This window comes from Equus przewalskii, chromosome 2, assembly GCF_037783145.1.
Source record: "Equus przewalskii isolate Varuska chromosome 2, EquPr2, whole genome shotgun sequence".
NCBI classification, from domain to species: domain Eukaryota; kingdom Metazoa; phylum Chordata; class Mammalia; order Perissodactyla; family Equidae; genus Equus; species Equus przewalskii.
Window position 1 is genome coordinate 48,158,502 of NC_091832.1, and position 26,031 is coordinate 48,184,532.

Here is a 26,031-nt window from a genome sequence, read left to right on the forward strand (position 1 = left end):
CAGTGTGTCTAGACAGCCTGGGGGAGGGGTGAGGTGGGCAGGAGTGGGAGGGGTTCCACCTCTATCCCGACTCCCTGGGAGCCCTTTGCCTGGGGAGACCCCAGGCCACCTGTGAAGTGCGCTCAGGTGTCTTCCGTGAGGGCAGAAGTGGGAGCTCCTGGCAGCCCAGTCTGATGTGCCCTGGTGTCCATCCTCTGGCTCCTGAGGGCAGTCAGGTTCCAGAGCTGGGGCCACATGGCTCTGCTGGAGCCATGGTGAAATTCCCTGAGGTCTTGCCCTCTGCCCTCTCCCTCCGGCCCTCCACCTGATTTGGGGCCCCGTTTGTGGGCTTGAGCTCAGGCCAGCTAGAGCCACAGGCCTGTCTTATCAGCCGATCCTCCATCTCCTGCAGCACTGACCCTCAGCCTTCTGCTCCAGAGATGCCTCTTTAGGGCTCCGTTGTGGGGGCTTCTTGGAGGTCCAGAGTCCAGCTTTGGGTCTGCAGAGGTGGAGCTGAGGAGGCCTGCCCCAGCACAGTCCAGCGATGAGCCCTGGCCTGGGAGACGACCTGCAGCTGGTGTCCAGGCAGAGGGCTTCTGCTTCTGAGCTCACGGTCATCCCCACAAGCTGCTCTCCCAAGGTGGCCCCACCATCCTCCCCGGGGTGCGGGGGACACCCAAGCTCCTGCCCCACGCTGTTGCCCCAGTCCACCTGGAGGACTGGCTGCACACCTCGTCCACAGGCTTCCCTCTTCCACCCCCCTCGAGGGCCGTGCCTCCTTCGCTCCCTCTCTCGTTGTGGCCTCTGCTCTTCTGGTCACCTCTGCAGCCTCCCTGTGCCTCATTCATCGGTCCAGACTGCTTTTCTCACTGGCGCCTGAAGATACTTAAGGTTCTAATTTTCTGTCATGGAATAGAGATAACTCTGCTCTGATTCCGAAGCACTGAAGGGCTGTCTGGGCTGTCGTCCTTGCTCTGCCTTTTTTAAGAGCCATGCGGCCTTTCAGTGCCTCAGTTTCCCCATCTGTAAAATGGAAACAGTAATAGGACCTAATTCACAGGCTTCTTGCAAGGCTTACGTCAGACTAGCCAGGTAGAGATAAATCGTAGCCATTGTTATTCGTGTCTTTGCCATGACTTAACGTGCCCTCTGGGCCAAGATCCCCAGGGCTATGTCCCCAGCCTGACCCTCCTCAAGCTCCAGACAGGTGGCCCTTGAAATTCTCACTATGTTGGCTGGTGTGTGCAAAATAGAACTCCTGATTCTCTGCTCAGCCCCACACTTGAATCCATGGCACGTTCATTTAGCCAATGGGAATGAGACACAATCGTCTGTGAACTCGGGCCGGCCGAATGCCCCCATGTGGCTGGCTCTGGGGACCCAGCAGTGACACCAGGATGCAGACCTGCCTGCCCAGGCTCCTCCCCCATGGCCCCCAGCAACTGCTTGCTCCTCTGGTCTCATCAGCGCTGGCCCTGGGAGGCCCTCACACTCTCAGGGCTGGCTAAGCTGGGGGGGGGGGCACGGAGACAGACGACACCAAGTGCAGCAGGCAGCATCAAGGGCAGATAGAGGAAAAGTTTCTCCAGGGGCACATGTTGGACTGGTGTTTCCCTGGTGATCTCAGGATGGGGGCAGGGCTGTTGGATTTGGTCCTGGGGAGGCACAGCCAAGGAGCTGCTGTAGACCTGGACCTGGGGGACGAGCAATTTGGCCACTGCAGCCTGAGTCTAGAGTCCTGGGCCCCTGATACCCAGAGCCTCCTCCAACCCTGTCTCTGGGGACTGGCCACATGCCCCCGGGGAGCAGTGGCTGAGAATGGGTGGCGTGGGCGTTCCAGGGAGGGGGACCGGCCTTCACCTCTGAAGGCAGGGGCATTAGAGCCACTTGCTACCTCTTTTTTTCTTTTTTCAAGAGCAATTCCATGTTAGTATTTTTTTTAATTAAGAGAATTTTTTTGCTACTTCTTTCTTTTAAGGTGTCATTCGGGTTTTCCTCCTGTTAATCTTCTTTAGAAATCTGTTCTTTTATTTCTAAGTTGTATCAGCAGTCTTTTCAAATCTTCATTTTTCCCCCAACGATCTCAGTAAATTTTTTTCCCCATTTCTGATGCAGGGTGTTCTTTCGTAACTTTTACCATCTTCTAACTCTATTAGCTTGTGATGAAACACGTGGTTAAAGGTTTTCTCTTTTCTGGCATGCCCTCATCTGTAGGGATGGTACGTGCTGCTGCTTCTGTTTCCTATGGTACATTTGTTTGGGGTTCAATGGCTTCCATTGGTCACACGTAACCAAGCTGAGTCTCCCTACTCATAGGAGGGGAGTGGGGGGCAGGGACAGCTCCCCAACCTCTGCCATCATCTAAATAGAGCAGACTGCCCTGCCTCCCCCCCCCCCCCCCCCAATCTGGACTGTCTCCTTCCTTTGCCCCAGGCAGCTCCGTCCCACTCAATTTGGATTCTGGTCCGACAGGTTCTTCCCATGCGCACCCATCCCTCATCAGCTCGACTCAGAGTTGTCCTCAGTATGGCCATTTTCTTTTTTCTGTTTTTTGAGGAAGATTAGCCCTGAGCTAACATCTGCTGCCAATCCTCCTCCTTTTGCTGAGGAAGACTGGCCCTGAGCTAACATCCGTGCCCATCTTCCTCTACTTTATAAGTGGGACGCCTACCGTGGCGTGGCTTGCCAAGCAGTGCCATGTCTTCACCAGGGATCTGAACCGACGAACCCCGGGCCGCCGAAGCGGAACGCATGCACCCAACCGCTGCGCCACCGGGCCAGCCCTCAACGTTGTCCTGTTGACCTTGTTTTTATTTTTTTCTCAACACCATGTCTTTGAGTTTATCCACAGTGCAGCATGTACAAATACTTCGTTTCTGTCTGTCACTGTGCTGTGCAGCCACCGTCCTTACTTGCCCTCACCCCGGGGTAGAACTCGGGGAGCTGCAGTGCTAGCCACCGGAGTGCTTCCGCGAAAACCCTCCCACCATCCTCAGCGGCCTGTGCGAGAACCTCTCTCAGTGAGGGACAGATATCAGGGGCGTGCCGACTGAATTTCGCCAACATTGCCGATTTGTTCCTAATGGCTGAAGTGGTTAACACTCCTGCCAGCAGCACAAGTGGGTTCTTATTTCCCTGATCACTCACCAACACTGTGTATCACCCCGTTTTCTCGCTTCTGCCAATCTGATGGCGGTGTAACCCAGTTTTATCTGGATTTGCTTTCTCCCGATCACGGAGAGGTTGCGCATCACTATTCTTATTAGCCACCTTAACTTCCCCTGAACGCATTGCTTCTTCATGTTCTTTGTACATTTTCCCATTGCTCTTTTTCCTCTTAATTTTCAAGCGTTCCACAAATATTCTAGATCAGCACTGTTCAACAGGACTTTCTGAAATTATGGAGATGTTCTTTGTGCTTTATTCGTTTCCTAGAGCTGCTGTAACCTTACCACAAACTGAGGGGCATAAAGCAACAGAAACGTCCTCTCTCACAGTTCTGGAAGCTGGAAGTCTGGAATCAAGGTGTCAGCAGGGCTGGTTCCTTATGAGGACTCTGAGGGCAAATCTGTTTCATGCCTCTCTCCAGCTTCTGGTGTTGCCAGCAATCTTTGGGGTTCCTTGGCTTGTGGATGCTCCATCTCCAAAGATGCCTCTGTCATGTAGCTGCCTCCTTTCTGAGTGTCTCCTCTGTCTGTGTCCGAATTTTCTTCTCCTTTCTTTTATAAAGACATCACTCACTGGATTGCTGCCCACTCTCATCCATTATGACCTCATCTTAATTTGATTACATCAGCAAAGACCCTATTTCCAAATAAGGTCACATTCACAGGTACTGGGGGTTAGGACTTCAACGTATTCTTTCGGTGAACTGCAAAAGGTTTCCTGGACCCAATTCCAACGTGTGTGTGTGTGCAGCCTTCCCCACACCAACAAGCAGTTCTTGGACACCAGCGATGTGTCAGAGAATTCAGCTCAATTCTGACACTGTCTACCCAGAGATAGAGTCAGATCGCAGAGAGAAAGGGCCCAGTCCCACACGACTGCCCTCCACTTCAGATGCCAGTTGCAAGCCCAGGTTGTTGCCTGTGCTTCTGAACAACAGGCTACAAATCAAAGGTTCTCATGACCCTTTTCTAGGGTTCGATAAATTTGCTAGAATGGCTCAGAAAACTCAAGAAAACAGTTCACAAAACTCACTAGATACCAATTTATTACAAAGGACATTAAAGGATAAGAATCAACAGCTGATGAAGAGATACATAGGGTGAGGTCCTCAACACAAGAGCTTCTGTCATTGACCACTGGCAAGAGATTCAACTTCAAGCCCCTCCCCTTCCCAGAAGTCAGGGGGTGGGGCTGAAAGTTCCAATCCTTTGGTCTCAAGGCTGGTTCCCCTGGCAACCAGCACCCCCCCCCCCCAACGTGGGGTTCAAAAGTCAGCTTCACTTACATAATGAGACACCTTTATCACTCCAGACGCTGAGGAATTTCCAAGGTTTTCAGAGCTGTGAGCCAGGAACTGCAGATGAATACCAAATATGTGAGAAGTATTTTGGTCATCCGAATGACCAAATATATATTTCTCATGAATCACAATAACACACGAACACAATCCAATCCACAGTAGACACTAGTGTACTAGTCAGGTGTGGATACCAAGGACTTGAAATGGCACTAATGTAACTGAGAAACTGCATTTTAAATTTTAATTAAACTTCAGTTTAAATAGCCAAATGTACAGTGGGTACTGTATTGAACAGCACAGTTCTAGCTACTTATCTTTGACCATTTTGGATGTTGCAGGTATTTCCTCCTATGCTGTTAACATCATCAGTAGTGTCCTTTGTTGAAAATAAATCCTTAATTTTGATATCAGACATCATTTTTTCTAGATGTTGTATGCATTTTTTTTTGATCTTAAGCAATCCTTACACACCCAAAGAATACAAAAATATTTCCCTACTGTGTTTTGATTGGCTGATTTGACATTTCATACTTATGTTTTTAATCTATCTAGAGGTTACCTTTGTATGTGGTGTGAGGTAGGGATCCAACTTTTTATATCCAACACTGGGCCAATTTTCCCAACCCAGCCTACAGAAACAGTCCGTCCTTCTCCAGCACATGGTGCTCCACATTGTATACCACATTCCCATACAGACATGGGTCTACTTAAGGCTCTTCTATTGCATAGGTGTGTTTGTCTTTTCCTACAATGGCACTCCATGATCTTATTATAACCTTGATGAATCTTAATATCTGTAGGGTGAGTTTCCACATTTTACTCTTTTTAAAGTTGACTGAGACTTCTGGTTCCAGCCAAGATGAAGTGACAGGAACCAGAATTACTCTTCCACTTGAAACAACTAAAAAACCATACAGAATATGTGAAAGAACCGTTCTAAATACATTGGCCATAATGCAGTGAAGGGCCGTGACTCCCGAGAGAAAGGAAACAAATGAGCTGAATTCTGTGACTGCTCCAGCTTACTGCCTGGAGTTTTCAGGATGTGGAGCAAGGAGGGGACTCAGGCAGGGCCCAGTGGTCTCCCTGAGTTGAGTGAATGGATCCGAAAGGCCAAGATGGCTAGAGTTTGCAGGGCAGAACACTGAAGAAAGAGGACATGGAGATGTGTAGCTTAGGACTGACTAGCGTATGTGTGTGAGGAAAATATGAGGCCAGGAAAAGAGCCAACCAAAAGGATTAGAGGGAAAACTACCCAGGGTTCAAGCAGGGCCAGGAGTAGTGCCTCCACCAACCAGCCAGTGAGCAAACTCACTCTCTGGGAACTCCAATTACACAGGTGCCAGCTGCTGGAAGTTGCACCTCAGTTCATTGATACTCTCTTCACTTTTTCATCCTTTTCTTCTCTCACTTTTCTGTTTCACTTATAATTTCTATTTGTATGTCTTCAATTTCATTAATCTTTTCTGCAACGTCTAATCTACCATTAATCCCATCCAGTGTATTCTTCCCATCAGATATTTTAGCACAATCCATAAAAGAACAAATTGATAAATTGTTCTTTATCAAACTTAAGAACTTTTGTCCTTCAAAAGACACTGATGAGGGGCCGGCCCCATGTCCGAGTGGTTAAGTTCACGCGCTCCGCTTTGGCGGCCCAGGGTTTCACTGGTTCAGATCCTGGGTGCAGACATGGCACCGCTCATCAAGCCATGCTGAGGTGGCATCCCACATGCCACAACTAGAAGGACCCACAACTGAAAAATACACAACTATGTACCACGGGGCTTTGGGAGAAAAAGGAAAAATAAAATCTTAAAAAAAAAAAAAAAGACACTGATGAGAGAAGAAGGGAAGCCACAGAGAAAATATTTACAAATTGCATATCTGGTAGACGTGTTTGTGTGTGTGTATATCTATCTAGATATTTATACATCTATCTATCAGTGAGCGCCTCCACAGGGACAACAGTTCTAAATACACTGGACATAAGGCAATGAAGGCTTCTCGGCTGGAAATGGAGGCCCTAGCCCCTTGGAGCTTAGAGTCTGTGAATGCGCTAAGGCAGGGGAGCACAGATGCTAAAATAAATGTTCAGAACCACAAGAGCAAGTTGAATGTGGTGCCAGGAGTATAAGTGACCAGATGGAGAAGAGGGGGAAGGGAGGCAGCTCTCTCTCTTTTTTTTTTTAAAGATTTTCTTTTTTTCCTTTTTCTCCCCAAAGCCCCCCAGTACATAGTTGTATATTCTTCGTTGTGGGTCCTTCTAGTTGTGGCATGTGGGACGCTGCCTCAGCGTAGTTTGACGAGCAGTGCCATGTCCGCGCCCAGGATTCAAACCAACGAAACACTGGGCCGCCTGCAGCGGAGCCCGCGTACTTAACCACTGGGCCACCAGGCCAGGCCCAGGCAGCTCTCTTGAAGTTGGCATCTACCTGAATCTCAATGACTGGACTAAGACTTGAGGTATGAGGGCGGCACACGCAGAGGTAAAAAGGCATGGGACAGATAATTTTTAGTTGATGGACCATTAAGTTCTAAACAGGAGTAGGGAGAGGTGAGCTGCTGTCAGGCCAGTGTCTTTGAATTCAGGTTAATGGTTCTGAGCACACTGGGGAAGCCATGGAGGGGTTTTATTTTCAAAATGTAAATAGTTCTATTATTTGTTGAGAATGTGAAAGAAAATACATGTTCACCATAAAAAAACAAAGTAAAAAAATCCATGAAAGTATAAAGGGCATTCAAAGCACCTTTAATCCCACTACCCATAAATACCTGCTGTCTCACTTGAACATTGTGCTGTGTGTCCTTTTGGATTTACATTTTGCATATATGTAAATATACAGAAGGGAGGTGGGGAAGATGCCTTCATTCCCCCTCATTCATCCTTCAAACCCTCAAGTCCTTCCAAGTAAATGTTTCCTTCTTGCAGCCATGCACTGTGTCCTCCCCCCACCCTCACCATACCCAGAGGTCCTTAAGGATTCGGAGTGCCTGGTTCTCAGTCTTTTCCTCCAGGAAGCTATCACGAGCGATCATAGGACATCAGTATCAGTAATGGTGGTCCCTCACCACCCTGGCTTCTGAGTTTCTTACTCCTCTCCAAAAGGGAGACTGAGTTCCACGCGTGTCTATGGTCACACCGAGCCTACAGGTATTCAAAAAGTAGCCACTTCTACATCCTGTTTCAGGCATCCTACTCTACCACCGCCTCACTCCAGTGACATTTCTCCCATTCCACTGGGATCTCCAACTCAGGGCGCGCCGTGCCTTTCCACTAATGCCACCCATGCGCCTCCCCCTCTCACCTCTCCCACTTGTGGATCCACGTTGGGGAACCGCAACTCCCTTGCCCCCCGCCCTTTGTTGCGCTCCCATTCCAAGTCTGCGTCCAGACGGCTGGACGCGGCTGGAGAACGAAACCGTGTTGACTAGTTTCACTGTCATAGCTCGTCCCTAGATTCAAGCTCGCGGTGTCCTAACCAACCCCCGGATCCGGCCAGTTCGCCCTCCCGCCGCGGGAGGCCTCCACGGCCGTCTCCTCGAGCACCCCCGCTGCCTCTAGGCCCCTGTCCACACACGTTCCTAACCTCGCTTACACGCTGAACTTCGCGGTTAACAGCGGAGCGCGATGTGCCGCCGTCGGCGCGAGCCTGGCGGGCCGGGGGAGCCGCGGCGCTCGTCCTGGGGGCGGCGCGGGGCTCGGCTAGAGAAGGGGGCACGCAGGAGCGACACGGAGGTTCCCGGGGGACAGCGCAGAGCGGGTCTCGGGTGTCGGGGCCCGGGCGGCAGGCCAGACCCATAGGCCCCGGGGGCCGCGGGAGCGCGCAGAGCCGGCCCGCGAGACGCCGGGATGCGACCATCCGCCTCGGAGGCCCGTCCGGGCGGCCGCGGCGCCTAGCGCGTCATTCTCAGCGACGACGGCGGGACGTTCGTGACGTCACAGGCTCCGGCGAGGCGCTTTAACGCGTCACTCCCGGCGACGGCGGCGGGGCCGTATGGCGTCAGGACGCCGGCGCAGGGCGCCGGGTTGGCAGGCAGCCCCTGTGTGGAGCGCAGGCCTCGACCGCGCACGCCAGAGCAGCGGCGCGCTCACCGGCCGGCGCTCCGGAACGCGCCTCCCTCCCTGCGCGGCCCGAAGCTGTCGGCCAGGGCGGTGAGGCCACCGGGACACCGTGCACACGCCCGCGCCGCGCGTCCCGACGCGCTACGTGGCCGACGGCGCCGCTTCCGCGTCATGACTTCCGGGCGCCCCAGCCGCCATCTTGCTCGCGCGGAAGCGCCGCGGCTGGGTGGGAGTCCCGGAGCCGGAGAGTCGTGGACGGTGCGGCCGCCGTCATGCCGTCGTCGCCGCTGCGGGTGGCGGTGGTGTGCTCGAGCAACCAGAACCGGAGCATGGAGGCGCACAACATCCTCAGGTAGTGGGGGCCTCCGCCCTTGCCTAGCGCGCCCCGTCGGACGCCGGCCGACCGGCCGTCCCTCCGCCCGCTCCCGGCCCATGCTGGGCGGCGGCGGCCCCGGCTCCCGGCCCCGAAGCCTGCGGCCCCCGAAGGACGCCCGAGGGGCCGCGCTGCGGCCGGCCTCGTTGGCCGCGGGGCCGCGCGCAGTAAGGAGTTGACAAGGCTCGGTCGGCCGCGCGGTGCCCCCACGTGTGTTTAGCGTCGCGGGAAAATTGAGGTTCTGAGCCGAAATGTTCCCGCGTCGCGGAAACTTCAGAGTTCCCAGTAAACCTGAAAGCCTGATGCAGTTTGGTCCCCTTTACACGCCTGTCTTGCATCGGGCGTGCTGTAAAATGCTCCTCGGTGAGGCGGGACGTACCGAGGCCAAGGCCAGGGTCTGCGAGATGATAGTGTCCGACTCCTGCGTCTCCAGGGCGTGTCATTTACCAAAGCTGCTGGAAAACTTGCGCAACATAAGCTCAGGATAGAATGAGTCTTAGAAAAACGGAAATGGCCTTTTTTGTTAACTTCGTGGCTTTGTATTTTCTCCTATCTACATTTTCAAGTCTCATACAAAAAAGTCCTCCTTTTCCCTTAAAGGTCTCGATTCGGTAATTTCTGGAGTACACGTGAGTCCAGTTTCTTGCTTCCACTTTATATTTCGGTACTGACTCCTGTTTTGTGACCCTGGTGTTGTATGTGTTTAATAAAAGTTTATTCCCGTTTGATACAGTTTTTTCGTTAAAACTCACTTTACAAAACGTGAAATTGACCGCCTGCGTTAAGTTTGGTATACCTGTCAACTTTGCTAGTAAAAGTTGAAAGTGCCTTTTCTCCCGCAGTTTCCATACGTGGACACTGAACGACACCAGTGCCTCGCCCTCTGGCTCCCACAGTCCGGCTTTAGTCTGCTGAGTAACTTGGGCAAGGTAGAATGCCCCATCGCTCTTGTTTCTTAAGAAGCTGGAAGTGTCAGATGTCCACCATCTGCCAATTAGGAGTTTACTTCTTCCTGCTTCTTTAATTCTACTTCCTACCGCACTGTCCACGGTATTCGCTTGATGTCATTTTTTGGTAGAGTGTGGTATGCTTTGAGCCTAACAAATTAATGCAAAGGTTGTATTTAAACTAGAATTACATTGTGCTAGGTCTGATCCCCAAACTGCATTTATCTGTTCAGAGTCATTAAAAGTTTGGTAAGTTTAAGCAAAAAAATGCAAGGTTCACACTGCCAGGAAATAAGATTTCACATCTTTGATTAGAATAACAAGAGAGCTGGAGACCACGTCCTGCATCTTCTGGCTGGCCCTCCCTTGTTTAAGCTCTCCTGCTGTATCTGCATAACAAAGTTGGGATGAAACCTTAACAAAGGGAGATATTTCTTGATTATGTGTAGCAACTTTGTAATGAAATCAGACAGTCTCTACAAAATGGCTTGTCCTGTTTAGTTCCCAGTGGCTAGAGCCAGCCCAGCATTGGGTCTCCAGGGAAAGGGGTGCAGAAGATCCTCTCGGAGTAATCACCAAGTAGTTGTTCCATGTGCTTCTACCCACTTGACTGTCTCTCACATTTACTCATAAAAAGAGAATGAGGGCAAAAGGAGGTAAGTTTAGGGTAACATACGTTATTGATAGCCTGAATGTGAAGTTTTTTGACGTGACTCTTAAATTTCTAAAATGCCTATATTTGAGGGCTGTTTCCTCTGTTAAAATGGTAATATTTGCTTGTTGCAAGGCATGCTAACTGTAGAAAATACACAGAAGATGAAGGAGATAAAGATCAGCCCAAGTGCCATTGGGTGTGGGTCCTTCTGGGCGTCTCCTGTGTGTCCACACTCTGCAGGGAGGCCAGCATGCCCTTCTGTAATCTCTGTTCATGGAACGTGGTAAACGCAAGTCTGATTTCAGTATCATTTCTGCTTTCATTTTGGTATACTGAATTTGAGTACATCTGTTCACATCCAGTAGTGGAAGTGGTTACAAAACCACAGAGCAATAATCCAGGGGAGTCCTGTGGCGATTAGTTTTGTAACCAATCCCCCAGTAATACAATTTGGACCTTGTGTTTTTCAGTCTTATGATGTTAACATTCTTGTGCCATATATCTTTGCACGCTTTTCTGGTTATTTCCTTGGCTTAAATTCCTAGAGGTGGACTCGCTGAGTCGAAAGGTAGGCGTATTTTACATTTTCATACATTTTGCCAGACTGCTTTCCAGAAAAGTAGCTATTTGTAGAATTCCTTTTTCCTTATAATCTGGGCGTTATTTTCATCTTTTCATGCTGCCAGAGCAAGAAGGATCTCACCTTTCCTTTAGTTTTTTATTTTCTATTTAGTTATTTATTTTTTGAGGAAGATTAGCCCTGAGCTAACATCTGCCACCAATCCTCCTCTTTTTGCTGAGGAAGACTGGCCTTGAGCTAACATCCATGTCCATCTACCTCTACTTTATATGTGGGACGCCTACCACAGCATGGTGTGCCAAGCGGTGCCATGTCTGCACCCGGGATCCGAACCAGTGAACCCGGGGCCGCTGAAGTGGAACGTGTGCGCTTAACCACTGCGCCACCGGGCTGGCTCCATCCTTTGGTTTTAAAATTGCTGTTGAGGTTGAGCAACTTTTCACGTCACTTTGACTTTTGAAAATTATTTATGGCTTTATCTCTATTGGGGTTAGTACAGGATTTTAAAACATTTTTAGGAGATTTATATGATGGTTTTCTGTTACAGCTATGAGAGCTTATAAAAGTCAGGTTTGGAGACTTAGACCTCAAAGATGATGTTTGTGAAAAGCATAGGAAAATGGTATGATAAGTGAAAGAACTGGAAAATTTTGTATGCAGTTTAGTTGCAACTACGTAAAACTATGCATGGGAAAGCTGAAATGAAATATCAGAAGCAATGAAGTTAATTGAATGTGCACGGTAGGTATCAGTGAGCCCTTCTCCCTTCCATCCCCCCCCGCCCCCCCATTTTTTGGCTCTATTGGAAATCAACTTGGACTGTATTTTTCTGACAAGTCGAATACAAGTGGTAATAAATGTTGGCATTTTCTAGAGCTAGTCATAATGTTCCCTGGAGTGATCATTTTTATCTTTTGAGACTAAATTGTTTCAAATACCAGTCCTGAGAGTCCTTTAGGTTTTTTAGGTGGTGTTGATAGACTGTTGTATGTTTCCACAGAGCCTCCTGTTCTTTGTACTGAGTGGATTTAGATTTCCCTTTGGAGCCAATTAATTTGTTTTTTTTTGTTCCAAACTATCTCCTAGATGTTAAGGAGTGTGTTGATTTTTGGAAGTTGTGTTGATTTTAATCATAGCAATTCAAAACAAATTTTAAAGAAAATCTTCTATAAATTGCTGGACTGAATTTTTAGTTGGTTTTCAATCTTAACTTCCTGAGCTATGTGATTTTGGGAAGATGAGCAGAGAGGCTGCAGATGTGGAAGAAACAGTTCACTCTGTTTCTTGAGCTCTTTTGTGCCAGGTGCTTTCCAAATGCTGTCTGGTTTCATCCTCACAGCTCTTAGGATGTCCACATTCATGCAGGTGAAGAGACAGTACCCAGAGCAGGAAGCCCTGGCTCGTGAGTGACAGCAGGGATTTGGACACAAGGGACTCTGGTGATGATGAGTAACAGAACTGAGACTCAAGATGGGTGAAAAGAGGAGCTGAAGAAGGATCCAGGGTGTAGCAAGTGCAGTCAGCTGAGGTCCTGTGATCCTCTGATTGGGTGGGCCTCTCAAGTCTTAATGTCGTGACCAGACACCAGGGTCCCAAGCTATACTGGTATAGGGGTACTCCAGCCTTCTCCAGACAGGACTAGGTCTCAGCTGCCTGAGGTGGTGGGGTGACACACAGGATTTGATCCCAGGTGGCCTACAGCACACTTGCAGTCATGGTGCTGAACCCCTCCCTGGTCTTGAACACCTTCCCACAAGCTTCTTGTCTTTTACCAGGGAGTGGTAGTCAGCTGTGCCCTGCAGCCCTTTTGGCTGCATTTTTGCTATTTTGGTTGTGCATGTGCTTGAAGAAGGAACTGGAAACCATTTGGTAAGGTGAAAGGATTTGGAATCATGTCCCTAAGAAGGCAGAAGATGTGGAAAAGGTGTCTACAGGGGAGCACATTTGCCTTCCTAGGATTTATGGGACTGTTTTTGTCTTCAGGAGCAGAACTAAGACCAGGAGGATGGTTGGAGGAAAGTAGATTTCTGTTTGAATGTGAACATTGAGACAGAACTCAGTAGACCAAGCATGGTAACAGCTTCCAAAGCTAAAACATTTTTCCCTGCATTAAGGATCATCTTCTCCAGCCTTTTATAGATGAGAACAGATGGAGCCCAGCACTGGGAAGGTAGTTCCACAGGTTCACACATGGCTAATAGCACGTTCCTGCTCAGGACTGCTTAGTGTTGGAGCTGGAAGCAGCACTCTGATGGTGGTCTTGTTGCTGGGCCATCTGAAGTACCAGATACGGAGGGCCTGCTCTCTGCTGGTACTGTGGAGGGGGAGACATTCGGGAGGCCGGCAGTGACCAGTGGAGCAAGATGGCCTGTGAGAAGCTGGGTTGTGGAAAAGCAGGCCTGAAGGAGGGACGTCTGAGCAGGGGCACTGACGAGCTAAACATAATGGCCATTTGTCACAAGCTGGACACCTGATGATGCTTCATGCTTAGAAGCCTCTCAGTTTTGTTCTTGACCTTTTGGGAGGATAAGAACGAAATAAATCCTAGAAAACATTTATCAAAATGTGTTTAGAGGGGCTGGCCTGGTGGCACAGCAGTTAAGTGCGTATGTTCCACTTCGACGGCCTGAGGTTTGCCGGTTTGGATCCTGGGTGTGGACAGGGCACTGCTTGGCAAGCCATGCTGTGGCAGGCGTCCCACATATAAAGTAGAGGAAGATGGGCACGGATGTTAGCTCAGGGCCAGTCTTCCTCAGCAAAAGAAAAAGAGGAGGATTGGCGGCAGATGTTAGCTCAGGGCTAATCTTCCTCAAAAAAAAAAATGTGTTTAGTGTCCACATTTGCCTAGTGATAACAAATTTTATTGGAACATTACCATTTCAGAAGAGTTTTATCTTCCCAGTCATTTGGCTGTACCACAGTGAAATTATAGGCAAGCGTTTAAGTGTAATGGCTTTTGAGCAGGTGCTTTGTGTTCTATACAGATGAGGTCATCATATAGCTGAAGTTGGCCTGGTCAGCAGTGCATGAGTGTACCTACAGTAAAGGTGACAGGATTGTAGGTGCGTCTTGTCTTACTTATAGACAGGTCATGCTTTCAGAAGGCTCGCAGCAGTTTCAGTCTTAGCCAAAATAATTCTTTAAATCAGGCTAATAACCACACTTTTAGAAAACAGGAAAAATACTGTAACCCACATTGTTAATTTGCATATTTTCTTATGATCCTTTTTGGTGTTCGTTTTAGCATTTTTATTTTACTTTTAGTCATTGGGATAGCGATAGAAATAATTCTGTTTTCCAAAATTTAACATTTTCTATGATAGGTTCTTTTTTTCTTCCCCCCTGCTTTTTCTCCCCAAATCCCCCCAGTACATAGTTGTATATTTTAGTTGTGGGTCCTTCTAGTTGTGGCACGTGGGACGCCGCCTCAGCATGGCCTAATGAGCAGTGCCGTGTCCACGTCCAGGATTCGAACTGGCGAAACCCTGCGCTGCCAAAGCAGAGTGCGCTAACCATGATAGGTTCTTTATGATAGATTTTTGATACTTGTAAAAACACATGATAAATACTTGTCTGGAAGATTCGTTTAACATAAAAATGGTTGGCTCTTGAGACAAAGCCTTTTGGTTGTCAGGAATATTTTTATAGCAGTTCTTTTATATAAGAAACAAATTGTCACACTGTGCTGTTGTCACAGCACAAGATGGGCTGTTATGTCAGTTGCATCAGCTTAGAAGAAACAGCTCTTCTGTTGCTAATTAGCCTTTTTGCCACTTGGGAACATTTTGTTGGGGGAAGAGCAAACTGTGTTTCATTTTATTTTTAAATACGCTTTATGAACACTTCAGAAAGTTGGGGAGGCCGCTGAGGAGAGGGCAGCAGGCCCCCTACCCCACTGTCTGTTTCTAATAAGGGAGTCTTCCCCTGTCCGAGACCCAGCAGTCATCCTCCTAGGAGCCTTGTTTAGGATCAGTCAAGTGGAGGGCAGGGCCGCGTTCTTTGGGATGCAGCCAATCCCAACTTTTAGGGATATGGTCAGACTGAAATAGAGAATGTTCCATTTGGACACCTAATGCAAACCTCAAACCCCACCAGGACACAAGATGAGTGAAGAAGATGGTCCTTGCCAGGTGGCGCCATCCAGGCAATTTAGACTCCAGCAGGATGGGGGCTCGAGACCCTGCCCCAGGGCTCTCCATCTGGAGCCTCCCGGGAGCCCTGTGGCAGCTGGTAGGTGGCACACCTGCCCTACTCCAACCTGAAACATTCTGGGGTCCCGTCCAGGTCTCTGTCATGGGGTGCAACATGCACTGAGGTGCTCCCAGGGCTGAGACCCACCCCGAGGGGCATTGTCTCCCACTCTTCCTGCCACCTCCACTCCCACATCGTGGCTTTCTCCATTGCCGTGCTGCTCACTGTCCTGTGGACTGGACGTTTTACTTATCTTGTTACCCTATCCCCCCAGAGTATCTGAGGAGTGGGATTTGGGTCTGTTTTGATCACTGCTGTATTCCCAGCCTGTAGTAAACTCCAGGAAATACTGTTGAATCAAGATGGAATGGTAAGCCTGCCACCAGTAGAGAGCGTGGTCATTTTTAATTTTTAAAACTTCAGCTATTGCAGATTTAATAATTCTCTTTGCTATTTCTTGGCTAAATTAAAGATTATTCATTGGATATTTCATTAATAGCCAGCCCTGGTGGTCTAAAGGTTAAGATTCGGCGCTCTCAATGCCGAGACCCAGGTTTGTTTCCCTGTCAGGGAACCACACCACCCATCTGTCAGCTGTCACACTGTGGTGGCTGTGTGTTGCTGTGATGCTGAAAGCTGTGCCACTGGGATTTCAAGTATCAGCAGGGTTCCCTGTGGTGGACAGGTTTCAGTGGAGCTTCCAGACTGAAACAGACCAGGAGGAAGGACCTGGCCACTCACTTCCCAAAAAAATTGGCCATGATACCCCTATGAGTAGCAGCAATGCATTGTCTGATACAGTGCTGGAAGGTGAGAGGATGGTACAGAAAGACCTGGCAGGGCTTTGCTCTGCTGTCCATGGAGTTGCCAGGAGTGGGAATCAACTTGACCACATTAACGACTCGTCTCATTAATGTATTTCAAGAGCTTTTGTGCCTGGGCTCATTTTAATAAATTCTAGATGACAAGTACCTCAAAGGAATGGCCAAAAGGAGATGACTGAGTTTTATAAAAATACTTACTTTTTTTGAAAGAGTGATGAATGAACTCTATCTAAGTGAATCTTTTGTATATCTTTGTCGGAAGATTTTGCTTTTCCCGATCTTGCCCAAAACGATGTTTGGGACCCCTCTTGGAATAGGCTTCTTAGGTGGCTGATGGGTCACATAAGAAAAATGCTCTTCACCATTGTTTCTTACTCTGACCCCAGAAGGTACTGTCTCTCTTGCACATCCAGTTTACTCATTATTTGGTTTCGAGTGCCTTGTTCTGAAGCATCAGAGCCCCCACCAAAAGACACATCTTTCACTGCAGAGCCCATGAAAATAGCAGGCTTTGGAGCCAGACCCATAGAGTGGTTCCAGGTGCATGTTGAGCACGCATGTACTCTTCAGGTGTCACTGCTGGCCACCATGTTACCTGCCCAGAAGTCTTACCTCCTGGTTAATTCACGCCTTCAGCTTACTCTGGGCCCACGTGCTTCTCAGTTCTCGCCACGGCTGCCTCATTCTGTCCTCTGGCAGTGTCCCCACACCTGGGTCTGGCTGCTCCCTCTGCAGGGACCTCCTTCTCTTCTGCTTGGGCATTGCCGGCCTCAGCTCCACGTCCTGTCCTTGGAGGATCTTGTTTCTATGGGTTCATGTTTTCTTATAGCACACCTCCCTCCCTGAAGGACTTGTTCTCTTTTATTGTCATCCCCTGCCAATTGGACAGAGAGAAGCTCCTGGTCTTTTTGGCCCTGACCCTGGCACCCAGCATGGTGCCTGGCCATGCAGGTAGCTAGGTGGTCATGGTTTGGACATGTGAATGGTCCCAGTGCCCTTGGGGTCAGCCCACCCCTGGACACAGGTGAAGTGGTCACTGGAACCCAGTTACCAGTGTTAGGGATTCTTGGTGTGGCGCTTCTGGGTGCCTCACTTTTCCATGAGTCACAGAGCAGACTGGAAGGTTGATGGGTCTTTACTCTGACTAGGAGGATGCGCCTGCAGAGCCAGGGTTGGTGTCAGGAATAATTCCTTTTTTCCCCTCAATGATGTATATTTTAACAGCCTTTAAAAGCTGCTGGAGTAGTGGCCCCAGCCAGTGGGAGAGAGCCTTTAGGGCATTTTCAGGGGGAAGTGGCTTGGCTTGGAACCGAAAAGATAAGCTGCTTATTTCGGAGCAGTGACAAGTTGTGAAGCCCTCGAGACAAGCGTGGCCCACAACTGTGTGTTCCTCTGGCTCTCGTGGCTGTGACCTGTTCACCTGTTACTGTCATAGGAGGATGTGGCCTCTATGGAAGCAGGTGCCCCGGCCACCCTCCCTTGCATGACCACCTGCGTCAAGTTGGGCAGGGAGTGGGTGCCTGGACAAGAACTCATCTCCTTCAGCTGTTGTCGAGGTGACTGTCAGCAAGGCTTGTTGGTGCTTTGGCAGAAAGTAGTTTTTTTATTTATTTATATTCAGATATGTATGTTATGTGAATTGGTGAGGAAACAGGTTCAGATTTGGGGTGAAAATGGTCTGCATGCAGCTTCTCAGGAAGGCAGGTGAGTTGAGGTGTGCGGCTGGCCGTGCACAGCGGCTTGGCCCGTGTTGGCCTCTGGTCACAGCGCAGTGGACGGCCTTACTTCCTCGCCTCCCTTTTGTTGGCATCTGTAGTTGCGATTAAACGTCAGGAATGTTGGTTGTCTCTAGGTCTGTTTTTAAAGCTCAGGTGTATGTGGGCCTTGGTGTGTAGATCATTAGTCTCTGCTGTTACTGCGCTGTTCACAGTCACAGGGGATAATAGCCTGGGGTCTGGCTGCATGGCTTGGGATTTCTAGGGATGAAGGGACATAACCAGGCTTTTACCGACCTCACAGGACTCAAGTAAGGTAAGGTGTTTAACCCAAACTAGATGAGAACCACTTTTTAAAATTATTTTTTCTTTTTCTTTTTTAAGATTGGCAGCCTGAGCTAACAACTGTTGCCAATCTTTTTTCTTTTTTTGCTTTTCCTCCCCAAATCCCCCCGGTACATAGTTGTGTATTTTCGTTGTGGGTCCTTCTACTTGTGGCATGTGGGATTCCGCCTCAGCATGGCCTGACGAGCAGTGCCATGTCCCCGCCCAGCATCCAAACCAGCGAAACCCTGGGCCGCTGAAGCCAAGCACGCAAACTCAACCACTTGGCCATGGAGCCGACCTCAAAATTGTTTTTTAATTTGTGCGCACTTGATACTTTGTGTAGGTGCCAGGTGTGGTATCCCTGCTGCTCCGTGGAGACAGCACCTCCCAGGCCCCTGCACTGCCATGGTTTGGGCGTGTCCACTTTGCTTTTCTCACTGAACAATTGTAGGGGATTTCAGTGTGTATAGTGCTCCCTCACCCTTTTTGCAGTAGCAGAGAGTCTCCTGTGTGGTTGGACATGGGGTTCTTTCTTCTCTTTTGTGGTTACGGTCAAGGCTGTAGGGAATGTCCTGCAGATGCAGGTGTGCACCCTGTCGGATAGGCTTCTGGAAGTGTCTGGGTCATTGGCGCAGTTTCGGTGCGTTCTCCTGCAGAACCTTCCCTGTCCCTTCCAGCAGCGCTGTCTGAGTGCGGGTTTTCTCTCTCATCGGAAAACTTATTCACCAGTCGACACGTGTTTATTATGTGCTTGCTGTGTGCCCTGCGCTGCTCTAGGTACCGGGGACACAGCAGTGAACGAAAGGGACCACGTCCTTCCACGTGGTGCTGACATCGCTGTGGGAGAGAGCTCACCCATACCCAGATGTTTAGAGCCTTCCTCCTGTGATGCGTTTGTCACACCACGAGTGAGATTCAGCCATTTCCTTCCCTGTAACTTTTGTGTTCACGTCTTTGTCCCTTATTCTGTGGGGTTTATTCATTTAATTTTGTAGGAGCTCTTCTGTATGTCAGGCACTGCTGACATTTTGGGTTGGATGATTCTGTGTTGGGGACTGTCCTGTGCCATGAAGGATGTTTGGCAGCCTCCCTAGCCTCTAAATGCCATACCTCCCAGTTGTGAAAACTAAAAATGTCACGAGACATGGCCAAATATCCCCTGAGTTGCAATAAAAAAAATATGGAAAAACTTGAGACAATTCGTCAGCAATTTCGGAGCCATTTGGGCCTGTAAGAAGAGTGTAGATGCTGATGGAAACATGTTCTTCCTGAGTCCTACGGTCACGGAGGTTCCTTCAGAGGCAGAAATTGTGTGGTTTATAAACAGAAAGCTAAAATGAGAAGTCTGTTCTATTTAGACACTTTTTAACACTTCAGATTTTTACTTTTATTGACTGTGAGTTTGAAAGAACATAAGTTCTGTACCAGACTAACTTTTGCACATAACCTTCGCAGCAGACCCAAGAGTATGGTTATCAGTGACGACAGACACGTCTTGGGATCTCATCACTTTATTGTTTTTTTGAGATGACATTTCTTTCTTAAGGTGTAAATTGTTTCCCACAGGGGGACTGCATTTCACACAAATTCCCAATTTATTAGGAAGGACTTTTTTGTGTGTGGGCGTTGGCTCTGAGCTAACATCCTTATCAGTCTTCCTCTAGTTTGTTTGTGGGATGCCTCCACAGCGTGGCTGATGAGTGGAGTAGGTGCACACCCGGGATCCGCACCCGTGAACCCGGGCTGCCGAAGCAGAGCGTGTGGGACTTCAACCACTTGGCTGTGAGGCCAGCGCCAGGAAGCACATTTTGTCGCTTTCCTTATCTTTGACTTTTTAGCTTACAAGAGAGTATCTGCAGCTGTGGGTCTGTTTGTTCTTGGCCCTTAAAGCCAACATGGTAATACAGCAGGCTACAGAGGTGCCCCCATGTGCCAGCCGCTCTTGGTGCTCCATTCTGGTTTCCTGGGGAGCCCACATTGTAGGGCATTAGGAAACTGGACCAACAGAGTTTCCTGTGATGGAGCCTGCAGTCAAATCTTGAGAAGTTTCTTAGGAATCAGAAAATAAGGGGTCCTGTGAATCTGAATCCTGCACAGAGGCCAGGATAATGGTCAGATGACAAAAATGTTCTAGATGAAATCTTCCCTAATTCTACATGTCAGTCAGTCCTTTGAAGTTCTCAGAAATTTCAGAGTACTGCTTTAAACACCGCAAGGTTCACACTTAGCTGTGTACCCACAGGTTATAGGATCCTTTGTCTTCTGTTGTGATTGGTTTCATCTAGCTTTTGTGAAACATACTACAAAAGTTTTTTAAAATTTGTGAATAAAATATTCAAAGTTAGCGATTTAGAAACGTGTTCTCCAATATCAACAAAGTTGCTCACTTTGTCCACTTCCCATTTCATATCCCTTATTTTTAGAATTTTGTGTCTTACTTATCCAACTGTGATTCTCTCTCTCTCCTTTGTGTCTTTCAGCAAACGAGGATTCAGTGTCCGGTCCTTTGGAACAGGAACTCATGTGAAGCTTCCAGGACCCGCACCCGACAAGCCAAATGTTTATGATTTCAAAACCACATATGATCAGATGTACAATGATCTCCTTAGGAAAGACAAAGAACTGTATCCCAGTGGGCTGCCCTTTTAAAAACCTCAGCGTGGTTGTCTCTGGCAGGTGTTGTGACACAGGCATCATTCTGACCTCCACTTCAGGGTGGCTGTGCGAGTCAGGCGGATAGTGCTGCCTCTGCACAGTGTGCTGAGTCACTGCACGCGATGCAAAACATGCCCTCCTTTTATTTAAGAGACCAGGTTTCTGCTCCTGGTGCTCAGTGGACAGTCGAAGGGTTGGAGCCATTCGGGGCAGTGGACGTGTAGGGCATGCAGACGTAAACGTGACGTCCACACTGACAGAGTCAAGGAAAAGGTTCTGACATGATACTAATCAGAGCAGCTTAGATGAGGAAAGCGGAAACCACAGGTTCCGTGGCTTTCCACCCTGCAGGGCTGCCACTGCTTTCCTCTGCAGGTAGGTGTGTGTGTGTGTGTGCGGGTGTGCACTGATAACGTGTCGGTGGGCTGCTTCACACACCGCTGGTGATGTTTCCAGGGGGTCAGGCCAGTGAGGGCCACATTTGCTACCAAAGGAAGCATGTTGGCAGCAGATAATTTGGGAGAACTTTACTTCATTTCAGGAAGAGACAGAACTAACTGGATCTGCTACTGAGACTTGAGTGAAAGAAAAGGTGTTTTTTCCACGGGTTTTTGTGAGTGTGATGCCAAGCTGTATACGGCTGGGTGATCCTTGACTGGGGTACTTCATGATCTCCCCTGCTACTTTAAAACTGCTGGCCTCTCTTGTCCCAGTGAGTGAGTGGTAGTTCTTAAGATGGAGCTCAAATGTACTCCAAGTAAAAGGATTATAAACACCAAATGGAAAACTTTGTCTTCACGTTGGCACACTTGAAATTTTTAATAAACTACAATGTTTTCTCTACATCTTCAGATTAATTAGTTAGCTGGGAGTGGCCCCGCAGGTCATTCTAGCAAAATGTAGAACAACCCTGGCGGTTACTACCTCTGCCCTCTGTGCTCTCCTCTCCCCCAGCTACAATTAAAAAGTTGCCAGTCGGAGCATGGTGCAGAAACACGGGTATTTCCTGTTAGGCGGGCGTGTGGGAGTGTGTGTGGGTTGCTGTGGATGGTGGGGCATCTGTGATCCAGTGATCCTGGGAGTCCAGGACTGGGGGCGTGCCAGAGTCATCCCTCCAGGCAGCGGACCCGAGGCTCTCCCTGGGCGCATGGAAGCCGCTCAGAGACCTTGAAGCGCACGTTCTGCGTGCTTCCCCTTTCTCAGAAGCCCCAGAACCTGCATTGGGAAGAACTCCCTGAGTATTTCCGGTGAGCCGTCAGCTGTGTCCTGGTGTCCATGTTGCAGTGACATGCTCTGCTCACATCCTTGGGCCAAGAAGGCAGGCTGATCTCTGCAGGCATCTCAGAAGCGCTCCTCTCTGAAATTGTCCTCTGGTGAGAGTCGCCCTTAACCTTTCAGAGAAGCACGAGCCATGAGAGCCTTTCCCCTGGAAAAAACTGATCTTAACTCAGGTTTTTGTTATTTGCATTATAAACTATCCATATGCTATTAAGCTTATCTTGAGACCCCATCTATTTTTCAAAATTATTCTTCAGTTACTACCATCCTTTTTTTAAACTCTTGTGCTCAATGAGAGGAAGGAACACAGATGATAATGCACTTGTTCGTACTCCCTTAATTGTGATAAATTAGGCCATTTCACACTGGAGCCGACTATGATCTTCCTTTGCTCGGGATGGGTGGCACTTACCACATTTTAAACAGACCAAATCCTGGGGCCTTGGTGTAGGAGGGATGATGTGCACTCCTTGGTAGTTGTCAACGAAGGAGCAGAGACCAACTTCTCAGAATTGAGAATCTCTTCATGTGCTGACTTTGTGCAAGTCCATGGTCTCCCCAGGAAGCATCAGTACAGAAGACAGCTCTGTCTGCCTGTGCATGCGTGTGCCCTTGCTGCCTCATGCGGAAGAGGGGGCAGATGGTTATACTCAACTGTCACTGACAGTAGTTGCCTGCTGGGGACCCTGGCAAAGTCACCTCCCCTTTTGATTGCCCCTCAGGAGGCTCTGGGAGGGGCATCTTTATCCCTTTATTGACATGACTTGGGTAGGATTTCTGTCTTCTAGGTGAGGGTAGGAAGGGGGCAAGGCAGCCTTGTGCTTGGTGCCTGGCTTCAAGCTACCCAAGTACAGCCCTTGGCCATTGGGAAGGACACGTGCTCCAGAGGTCACCGCGGACACTGGCAGTATGCTGTGGGGTGGGGGCTCAGGTCTTGTGCTTGTGAAGGGTACAGCAGTGAGGGAGGCCAGTGGGGGCTGGGTCCCCAGCTTAGGAGGTGCCCTGCTGCCATGGGAGGGGACACTTGATTACTAATGGGCAGAAGCCCAGGTCTGTAACATGGAATTCCTTGGCCTTTTGCGGGAGTGACAGTCATTAGAACCTGCAGTGAAAGCTAAAAAATATTTTAAGATGTAACCCAAGGATAAAACACTCAGTGAATGTTTGGATTTTCAAGGGAGAGAATGACATGAGGGTAGGAATGCGCTGCTGGATTGGCCAGTGGCCGAGTGGCCCGGTGGTAAGGGACAGGGCTCAGACCAGCTCTGCCATCTGCTTGCTGTGTGTCCACACCTCACAGTAATCCTGAGAGCTGAGTCAAACGCGCGAGATGCTGACTGGGACCCCGTGATGATTAAGCCCTCAGTAAGTTCTGGCCAGTAGTCCTGTTAGTATGGAAGCACTTGATTAAATATTTGTCTACAAATAGGTGGTTTCAGTTTTCTGTCCTCGAGCTGAAGCAGGCCTTGAGGGACTGAGAGACACCTCCCTTGGGCTCATGGTGACATTTGTATGGCTGCAGAACACTGGCCTTCGGTCCCCAAAGAACCTGCCCCTGGGAATTCTAGAGGATGTTGGGGCTGGGGATACAAAACCTTGGCAGGACAGAAGCCTTGTTAATCTAAAACTAAACTAGTTGTTTTAGTTAGTGAAGCTAGACTGGCTTGGTTGACAGTGGATGTTGCCATTTCTCTTCTGGGAATGTCTCTCCTAATAGTACAGGAGGTCTCAAGTTCACATGACCTTCTACAGACAAAGAAGAAATATCTTTTCTTCAGGTTTCTCTTAGTAAGGGAAACTGTCCATTTTATCAAGAGTAGTTTCATTGTGATGGAACCCACACAGCATATGGTTCATCATTTAAAGTGTACGGTTCCGTGGCTTTAGTGTATTTCTCAGGGTCGTGCATCCATCACCACAGTAGGTTTTAGAACATCTTCATCACCCCATAAAAACCTGGTAGCAGTGACTGCCCTTCAACAACCCAACTGCTCCTGTCCCGCCCCCTCCCCCCTCCCCGGCAGCCACTGGTCCACTTTGTGTTTCTGTGGATTTGCCTCTTCTGCACATTTCGTGTAAATGGAGTTGTTCAACATACGGTCTTCTGTAACTGGCTGCTTCTCCCCAGCGTGTTTTCCAGGGGCATCCGTGTTGTAGTGTGTGCTGAGCTGCCCGTCTTTAAGTGTAAATTTTTTTCCCTTTGCCTTAACTTTTTTCTTTGCTTTGGAGTCTTGAACACAGAGCAGCTTTGATCTTGGTGTTTTATGCGTGGCTCTAGGTAGCTCCCTGGGTCAAGTGGTGGAGGCTTCCGGATTTTTCCCATTTTCCTCCAGAGCTGGTTTGTGCCATTAAGCTTCTTTCCAGGGCTTTCCACCTTCGACTGAGCGGAATCCGCGGCTGAACCCTCAGCTTCCCTGGAGTACCTTTGGTGAAAAGATAAGTTATTTTCTTCTAAATATAAGAATGGCAGTCTGTGACCTAATGAAGCGTATCCCTGGACCCTGTGGAGGAGGGAGGGACCACGTGAGACGACGGGGTGGCCGTGTCCTCCCGGGCCTCTAGTGGAGTTGTCCTTATAGGTGAAGGTAGATGTCCACTTGGGACCTGTCCGTACGTAATTGCTTTGTGAGTTATACAACCACTTGTCTTAAAAGGCAAGTAAACGTGGAGCTCTAAATATAGTTCATGTGATTTTTAATGCATGCGGCCAGTTGATTGATTGGAAATGCAAATACAACACTCTCCTGGGTCTTGGCTTCGTTTGCGTAATTGGAGGCTGAGCATGGGAGCCTGTATCCAGCACACTTCTCTGATTTCTCTTGTGGATCTTTTGTAATTATCTTTGGGGTTTAGATTATTTTTTACCTGTTCATTGATTCATTCTGTCCTCAGTCTTGTCTTGCATTGCTTTATATGTACACCCACCTCACTGTGTACTTTTTCTTATCTTGGGTTAAAAGGTAAAAAGAAAACTGATTTCTAAGATTGTAAATCCCCACCCTCATGACCTCCATCCATCGAGACTGATGGAGAGATATGGTCTGAGGCCCCCAAATCTTCACTGATTTCCTAATGAGAGCCACTGGGCTTTTCTGGAAGCTTGTACTTTGGTCTCATCATACCCTTGTTTCAAGCCCAGCTCACTTTCTCATGCTTTGCTCGGTGGGGTCTCTTGGTCCTGTCCTGGGAATGCTTCCTGCAGTCAAGTCCAGCCCTTTTTCCATTCTAAGTCCATCGGGCCTGGGTCTGCATCTTTAAGGGTGTTCTGCTGTTAGGCGTGTCCTGCATGCCCGCCTCACTTACGGTCCCTGGCCCGTGTCTGCCTGGCACACTGCACCCAAGGTACTCAGGGGCTCTCGCTCGCCTCTGCTGTGTGTGATCTAGTCTCATTTCACCCTGCTCAGCAGCTATGTTTTTAAATAGTTTTTGAAAATGGTGTTTAACAAATGAATGTGTTCCTGAGACAGACACTGATTCTGGGAGAAACTCTGATCTAATTTTGCTTATATTTAAGCTTTCTGGTATTAGAAAGCTCTCATGCTTAAAATATAAATTATGGCCTTGAGATGTTTCAGGTAAGGCCAGAATAGTAGCTGTCCTGTCTGAGAGGCGTTTACCTGCTCATCTCATCTGATCAGGTGCCACAAGTTCAACAGAGCCTATTGGGTGTGGTAGGGCTCCTAGGACTCACTCGGGTTTGGACATAATAGAACCGTACTGACCACCCCCACGGCTTGCAGTCATTGTCCCGGGCCGAGAGACAGCCTGGTTCCCCAGGCTGTTCCCAACACGCGACAGTCATGTTGAAAGTGGATCACATAAAGTGAATCGTGCTGCTGTTTTCACTTTGCTTGAAGACAAAGGTGGTGTGAGACCATCGTAGACCTGGCCAGAGCTCTTGGCCACTGAGCCTTGTGTTGGGGCGATAGTTAGGTTGGCTGCCCAGTGGCTCTTAGAGCCGACTTGATATTCC

The 26,031-nt window shown here is 48.9% G+C and overlaps 1 protein-coding gene and 1 long non-coding RNA gene across 2 annotated transcripts in view; one reads left to right on the plus strand and one right to left on the minus strand.

Annotated features, from left to right (window-relative positions):
- Nucleotides 1-4,175: 4,175 nt before the first annotated feature.
- On the minus strand, nucleotides 4,176-8,342 carry LOC139082012 (uncharacterized). The gene is made up of 2 exons (XR_011537625.1): nucleotides 8,038-8,342; nucleotides 4,176-4,501 (listed from the first exon to the last, which is right to left on the minus strand). It is a non-coding gene; the product is annotated as an uncharacterized lncRNA (long non-coding RNA).
- Nucleotides 8,277-26,031, plus strand: part of SSU72 (SSU72 homolog, RNA polymerase II CTD phosphatase) — a 31,635-nt gene continuing 13,880 nt past the window's right edge. The window contains exons 1-2 of the mRNA XM_070611177.1: nucleotides 8,277-8,865; nucleotides 20,606-20,749. Coding sequence (XP_070467278.1) covers nucleotides 8,786-8,865; nucleotides 20,606-20,749 — 224 coding nt within the window. The 5' untranslated portion in view covers nucleotides 8,277-8,785. The remainder of the gene's footprint in view (nucleotides 8,866-20,605; nucleotides 20,750-26,031) is intronic.